We start from the raw sequence: 7,817 nt of genomic DNA, 5'->3' as shown, positions 1-7,817 counted from the left end.
GGCCCAAATTGACCCCAAAAAAAAAAAAAAAAAAAAAAAAAAAAAAGGAAATCTTGTGCTCCTGGTTCAAAATGCAAGCAAAAAGCTTTTTTTTTTTTCCCTTTCTTCAGTGATCCACCTCTTGATCTGCCTTGATGTTTTAATTTCTTTAATGTCACAATCCCTCAGATACAGGGACACTGTCACCTGAGCCTGGTCCTTCCTCTGTTCATGCCCAGGCCCCCACCAGGCATCACTGGGCTGAGGCAGGAGAAGGCTGAGAACCTGCCCCAGGGAAGCAAAAAGCTTTTTTTTTTTTCCCTTTCTTCAGTGATCCACCTCTTGATCTGCCTTGATGTTTTAATTTCTTTAATGTCACAATCCCTCAGATACAGGGACACTGTCACCTGAGCCTGGTCCTTCCTCTGTTCATGCCCAGGCCCCCACCAGGCATCACTGGGCTGAGGCAGGAGAAGGCTGAGAACCTGCCCCAGGGAACTGCGGAAGTGGGAGGCGTGGGTGGGAGATAACGGGGTTCCACATTCCAGGCTAGTGGAGGCTCCCAGCCCCTAGCGATCCTTCCTCAGTCCGTCAGGCTTTACTTACAGCACACAGATTAAAGAATAAAACTGTTAAACTTCTCTAGATGGTGCTGCAGGGTACTAAGTCCAACCTGGGCCTCCTCCTAAGCACAAGTCCCTGACCAGAGGGCACTGGCCTCCCAGCTGTGTTGCATGCGGGTTTCTCCTCCAACTTCTGTGCCGTCTTCCCTCAGGGCCCTGCAGTGCCCACAGTGCGTGGACCCCAGTGTTGGCTGGGGTGCAGGCGAAGGCTTCTCTCCTTCTCTCCGCAGGCGCTGTGAGGGCCTCCAGCGTCTTCCCCATCCTCAGTGTCACCCTTCTCTTCTTCGGCGGGCTCTGCGTGGCGGCCAGCGAGTTCCACCGCAGCAGACACAACGTCATCCTCAGTGCGGGAATCTTTTTTGTCTCTGCAGGTGAGTGTCTTGCACCAGCTCCGAGATCTTCACAGACATCGAACTGAAGCCAGGGGCACTCGGACAAAGAGTTGCTATTTGGGGTTCCCTGTAGGGAAAGAGCAGGAAAATGTTCTAGAGCTGATAGAGCACAGATTTCCCATTAGAATTAAAGATGCTGCTAATCTGGCCTAGGGTGGCATGAAGGAAAGGGACAAATGAGAAGTCAGGGTGGCAAGGTTGACAGAGGGACAAGGGGAGAGGGGGGAGAGAGACAGAGCCAGAGAAAGAGTAACAGGATGGCATAGAAGGTGTGATGGAAATATAGTGCACGTGTTTAAATTTTTAAAATTTTCATAAGACTCGTTACCATTAAACCTGCTCCCCCAGTATTGCCCCTTGCTTCAGATACACTTACCAAAGCAGTTCTTTCCGAAGCAGTTCTGGAAGTCCTCTCTCGTGAGCGTCTTTAGGTTGTGCTGTTGCGGCTGCCTTGATGTCCCAAACTGACTCAAAACATTTGCTATTCATGGTAATTTTGACTTTGGAGAAAACCAGAAGTCACGTGGTACTGGCTTCGGTGAGTAAGGGGGATGCGGACCCACCAGAAACGTTCGTGTGAGCCTGCCTTTCCATTAGATGGCACTCGGCAGCAGCATTCACAGCCTTTTCCATCGCACCTGTTAATTACACACAGGAAAGGACTTCCAGAGCTGCGTTCAAAGTGCTGAGAACAACAGGACAAGTATGTGTGAAGCTAAGAAAGGATTTTGACGGGGATTAGTGGCAATGTGCCCTTTCCTGTAATAATTTTTTTGGGGGAAAAAGGCACACATTCACCATATATTTTCATGGCACCTCATATGTACTTTACGTGTGTGAAAGGTGGACACCCGAGGGCTATGTGAGCAAGAGATGGATGTGGTGTGTTTGAAAGAGCCCTGCCTCCCGTTCCCTAGGGTTTGATATTCACTACCCCCGGAGCTTTGAGAAATGTGTCCATCAAGTGACTACCGCTGACAGCTTTGCAAATGACTCAAGTCCTCGTATCCTCCCAGCATCTTCTAAGGCAGGTTAAGGACCAGCAGCCCCAGATACCCTTGCGAAAGCCTTATAGTCAGTAGCAGCTTGGTGTCCGACCCTACTGACCACGGGACGAGGAGGGCTCTCTTCTCGGCCTTCACTCTGCGCCCTTTCTCTGGGCTTCCCTCCTTTCCTTCATCTCTGTACCAGCTCTGCCCACGCCACCCCTCTCCAGGCAGATTCATGCTTTCTGGATTAAATCCTTCAGAAAAGCAAAGAACAGGCAAAGACAAGGGGAGCTGGGGCATGACTCCTTGGTGAAGGCCTCTGAACTTTGCACCCTACAGCAATCACCCCCTCATCCAGGAGGGGTACAGACCCCCAAAGGATGCCTGGAACCGCGGGTTACACCGGACAAGGAAGAAAGGAAAAGGGGAGGAAAGGGAAAGGAAGGAAGGAGGGAGAGAGAGGCGGAATATTGTGTCCTATAAATACACACCTACAATAAAGTTCAATTGACAAGTTAGAATAAGAGATGAGAAACAATAAATAATAAAAGAGAAGCATCATAACAATATACTGAAACAAAGCGATTTCAAGCTCATGAATTGTTTCTGGAACCTTCAGTGTACTATTTCCAGATGATGGCTAAGCCCAGGGAGGGACCTGAGCCCCAGCCGGGAGGCGCTGCAGTGGAGGTGGTGGAGGGGGTGGAGGTCTGGGTAGCACAGGCTGCCCTCCTGGGTTTGAATCCCGCCTCCACCTATTTGACCTCAGGAAATGTTACCAGTTCCCTGAGACTTGTTTTTCTCTGCTGTAACAATAACAGCATCAACTTCATGGTGTCTTTGGAAAGAAACTGGATATAAAAAACCAGACTGTTACTTTGTAACATTGGAAAAGCAGCGATGATACAGTTCCAAAGTCTGGGACCCGGTGTCCCAGTCCCATGTGAGAACTTGCTCAGGCTCCTTCCCCTGTACTTTCCCTTCTGGGAAATGAGACACATCCAGCTGCGCCTCTGGGAAGCCAAGCTGCAGACCAGGAGGGAGCCGCCATCTCCCCCAGAGGCGTGGTCAGCCCAAAGAGATCGTGGCCCCTGACCACACTCTGTGTGGACAGGTAGTTGTAACACCTGGAAAGCCCCAGGAGTCACGTTCCTGCCACTGCTAGTCCATCCTGGCCCTGAGTGACCCAGCGGATCAGGACCAGTGTCCTGCCAATGTGACAGCATCCGACAAATGAGAGATTAGGATTTGTCCCCCAAGGGGACTGTCAGGGAAGTGTCACCAGATGTGTTGTGAGAGACAGCAGGTGTGGAAAAGCCCCGGTGGAAGCTGGGAACATGGGGGCTAAGCCCAAACCTCATCTCCCCAGGAACCCAGAGAGCCCCTTTCTACTACCTATCAAATGAAGGAAACGAAGAATCCAGCACTCTCTAAGGCTCCTTACTGTTCGGCTGCACTACAGTCTGGAAAGTAATCACTAACCCTTCCTAAAGCACTTGCTGTGCACTAAGCGCTCTGTGTTGCTCAGAAGCAGGCACTGAGAAGGCAGCCACCTTAGGCAAACCTTGGCTCCTCCACTTTCCTGCTGTGTAACCTTGGGCAAGTCACTTAACCCCTCTAAGGCTCAGTTGTCCCTGTCTGGAAAATGGGCATAACCATGGCCCCACAGCTCGGGGCGAAGAGGACTGAGTGAGTGTATTAACTGTGCCAGGAGCAGCACAGGGCATCCGGCCTGTGCTCCGTACACTGTGGCTGTCATCAGAGCACGGTGCATGTTGCGCTCGTGTAAACTCCAGTCCCTCCTTCGCATGACCAGTCTGAACTGGCTCCTGCTGAGCGCCAGCTCTGGACTAGGAGTTGGGGCTGCAGCCATGAACAGGGCTAGGCCCTTCCCTTGGGGAATTTACAGTCTGATGGGAAGGACAAAATGACTTCGCATCTTGTTGTGGAACTTGTTACTGAAAAGGTTTCCCCCAGGACTGGGAATGGAACCCAGGGTGCTCTACCACGGAGCTCCAACCCCAGACTTTTTTATTTTTTATTTTAAGACAGAGTCTCCATAAGTTGCCCCAGCTAACCTCTAACTTTCCATCCTCTTGCCTTAGCCTTTCTAGTGGCTGAAATGGCAGGCATGCACCACCACACCAAGCTTGGTTACCCAACGCTAACCCTACCATGGCTCCCAGTTCCACTTTGACCTTTCCTATCTGTGCCAACGCAGGAAATTACTTATTTCCACATCTATAACCGAGGGATCTACTCTTAAAAGTAGGCCTGCCCCAATGATTCATTGAAATAGTGCTGACAAGCCAGGTGGGGTAGCACACAGCTGTAGTCCCAGCACAGCACTCCCGGAGGCTGAGGTAGGAGGAAGATCTCAAATTCAAGCCCAACAAAGGCCATGAGTTCAAGCCTGGGGGGGGGAATAAAAAAGGAAGAAAGAAGGAAAGGGAGAGAAGGCAGGAAAGAAAGAAGAATAGAGGAAAGGAAGAAAGAAAAGAAGGAAAGAAAGGGTAATACAGAAACTTTTCTTGGTGGGGCACACAGTTAGTGCCTTGTGAATGTCTGGCAACTCACTTGGCTCCCTGCCTCTTTAACCCAGTTTTTCATCTGAGCATCTCTTTGAAGTTCTTCTTCCTCCCAACCCCCTCCAGGAAGACCTCCTTTTGAGGCTTTCTAAATTTTCCCACCAAAATTTCCCTGCTGGCAGAGAGAGAAAACATGGCCCTGGGAAATCAGGGGGCATCACCAGAAGCTGCCTTCAGTGAGATGAAATGTCTTTGAAGTCCACCTCCCATTTAACTTAAAAATTCATGTGAAATTCTACTTTCTCCTGCTTATTATATCCGTGTTCATTTTAATATAAAAGAATGTGTCTTCCTCACTAATCTTCCAGCCAAATTGACACTCCCGCAGGAGAAGCTGGTTTTCCTCCAGCCTGACACAGAGCGGGAGGTGCCAGCTCCCATGAGGAGAAGTATCTCAGTGATTAGAACTGGCTGCCTACCTGCCTGGGCTGGGCAATGCCCAGAGGAACGAGGCAGAAGCAGGCCCTGGCCCTGGCTGTTGGGGAAAATCCTAGATGGAGAATGAGCAGAGACACATTCAAAATATTACTGAGCAGGTGCTGGGGCCCTGCTGTGCCAAGCCTTCACTTTTTAGTTGCTTGACTTAGGGGAGGCCTTAGGGACCCCCAGAGCGTTTAGAGCCTTCAAGGACTGGAGGGAGGACTCAGGAGGCTCCTGGAAATGGTTACTTGTCAGCTAGTTTTGGGAACCACAATGAAAGACAGTCTTCACTTAGGGCCACCCTCCAGATAGCCCAAACGTGGAGGCGAGGAGAGGCTAGCTGGCGTGTCCAGTGCTACTCTGCTGGCACTTGGGGAAGCTAAGTCTGCAGTCCTCCTCTATGGGGGATAACAGCTTTGCACTCTCCAATTCTTAACTTTCTGATATAAAGCCTTATCTTATTCAGTACAGATAAAGACTGGGGCAGGGCAGGATGCAACATTCCTGAAATCACAAATACTCAGGAGATTGGGGCAGGACAATGTCAAGTTCAAGGCTAGCCTGGCCAAATCAGCAAGATCCTTCATCTAAAAAATAAAATTAAAATGGCTGGGGTGTGGCTCAGTGTTCCCCAGTGCAATCTCCAGTACTGTAAAAAGAAAGAAAAAATTAAACTTGGTAAACGGCTATCCCTTCCCCCAGGGAAGGGATATCTGTTCCCCTTCAGACCCACAAAGGTCCCCTGGACTGTACCTCCGCAGCCCTCCGCGGGGACTTCCAATGCGACACCTCCAATCCCTTCTCTAAACCAGGTCTCACCGCTGCCTCTTACTTCAGCTTAAGCTGTCCCTGGCCTCCAATCATCCCAGCAAGGACCCAGACAAATCATTCTCAATTCCTTCTCTCGCTCCTTAGTGCAAAGCTTCTCTTTCCTGGCTCCATTTTTCAGGATCCATCTCAAATGTCACCCCATTTTCAAAGCAAGGTGCTTTTGCTCCTGAGTCACTCACATATGTCACCCACAGAGCCTGAACTGAATTGTGCTGTAATAGCGTTGCACGTCTGTCTCTCCAACCAATGGTGAGGAATTCACGGGCAGAGGCCTGTGTCTCCCTGGCTTAGTGCCACAGAGGAAGCGTTGATGGAACGGATCTCTTCTAAAGGAAAATCAATGTGTTCTGCGTTTGACTGCACTTGCCATTGGAGGGGGACGCATTCTTTAGTTGAATGCACACTGCTCGGGACTGAGGAGAGGAATTCTTCACTCTCAGAGAGGCAGGCTTTGCAAGGGGAGCCAGGGGTGAGATTTCCGATCCGTTCCCCTCTCTTCCTGTTACCTCCATGTTCTCTATAAATATTTCAATACTAAAGGGGAAAGTTACCTCTGAGGTTTATAAAAACATGTGTTTTCTGTTCTCTTAGGGCTAAGCAACATTATCGGCATCATAGTTTATATCTCAGCCAATGCAGGAGACCCAGGACAGCGAGACTCCAAGAAGAGCTACTCCTACGGCTGGTCCTTCTATTTCGGCGCCTTCTCTTTCATCATCGCGGAAATTGTGGGCGTGGTGGCTGTGCACATCTACATTGAAAAACATCAGCAGCTACGAGCCAAATCCCACTCCGAGCTCCTGAAGAAATCTACCTTTGCCCGCCTTCCACCCTACAGGTATAGATTCCGGAGGCGGTCAAGTTCCCGCTCCACTGAGCCCAGGTCCCGAGACCTGTCCCCCATCAGCAAAGGCTTCCACACCATCCCCTCCACCGACATCTCCATGTTCACCCTCTCCCGGGATCCCTCCAAGATCACCATGGGGACCCTCCTCAACTCTGACCGGGACCACGCTTTTCTACAGTTCCACAACTCCACGTCCAAAGAGTTCAAAGAGTCGCTGCATAACAACCCAGCCAACAGACGCACCACGCCTGTCTGAGCTGACCTCTGACCTCTGACCTCCGCCCCACGCCCAGCACAGCCTTGAGGGAAGTGTCCACAGATGTCTCTAAGGTTGCATGGCATGGTCCTCGTGATGGTATTACTTCTTACAAAGAATGAAACCAAATGGACTCAGCCCTCTCCCACATTCGTCCCCGGGCCCCCAAGTCCCACACCTCCATTCTCTCTAACTTTTCAAGCCAATCCCTTAAATGTCATTCCTCTCTGTGTATCTGTGCTACATGTTTTCCTTTCTTCCTTCTTTGCTGGAAGGACCTCCACACTCTTCCCTCCTCGGAAGAGGACTTTACTCAAAGTCATGGGTGATGGCCGGGGGGAATTTCCAAATCCCCATCGGGACACATGCATTGCTGTTCCCATTGTCCACCCACACAGATCCTCAGGAAACCAACCAGCCAGGTGGCCCTGAGGGAGGCGTTCACCTTTGTGTGTTAGAAAACATGACCAGAAATCAAAGATGTCAGAGCCCCGAAGCAGCTAATGTAATAAGCACTCATGTTATTAAAGGTTTGCCTTGTTGTATCCATCTGAACTGGAGGTGTTTTGTTCTTTCTGGGTATTTCCTCTACAAACACCACCGATCTGCCTCCTCTCTGTCATGGAAGCTGACCTTGGCTCATCCACACTCTAGCCACCAGAAAAAGGCCCCGTTTTTATCTCTTTACCCCAGGAACTTGTTCACTGCACATGTCTGGGTTAGTGTGCTCCCCAGCCTGCACCCCTGGAGGGGACCCAAGACCTGTGAGTGCTGGCATTCAAATTCATCTGGTGCATGGTAGCTCTGGGACCTTGGACTTCAAGCCTCAGTCTCCTCTTCTATAAAAGGGAGCATGGCCGGAGATTTGGCTCAGTGGTTCCGCCGCCTGCCT

The 7,817-nt window shown here is 50.5% G+C and overlaps 1 protein-coding gene across 1 annotated transcript in view; it reads left to right on the top strand.

Moving 5' to 3' along the window:
• The window catches only part of Cacng3 (calcium voltage-gated channel auxiliary subunit gamma 3), a 77,485-nt gene extending 70,022 nt beyond the window's left edge, over positions 1-7,463 (top strand). Inside the window, exons 3-4 of the mRNA XM_010623467.3 lie at positions 833-973; positions 6,414-7,463. Of these exons, the coding sequence (XP_010621769.1) occupies positions 833-973; positions 6,414-6,925 (653 nt within the window). The 3' untranslated portion in view covers positions 6,926-7,463. The remainder of the gene's footprint in view (positions 1-832; positions 974-6,413) is intronic.
• Positions 7,464-7,817: the final 354 nt, after the last annotated feature.

Source organism: Fukomys damarensis, unplaced genomic scaffold, assembly GCF_012274545.1.
Source record: "Fukomys damarensis isolate Sample0158 unplaced genomic scaffold, DMR_v1.0_HiC HiC_scaffold_34, whole genome shotgun sequence".
NCBI lineage: Eukaryota > Metazoa > Chordata > Mammalia > Rodentia > Bathyergidae > Fukomys > Fukomys damarensis.
This window is presented reverse-complemented; position numbering and strand designations above follow the sequence as displayed.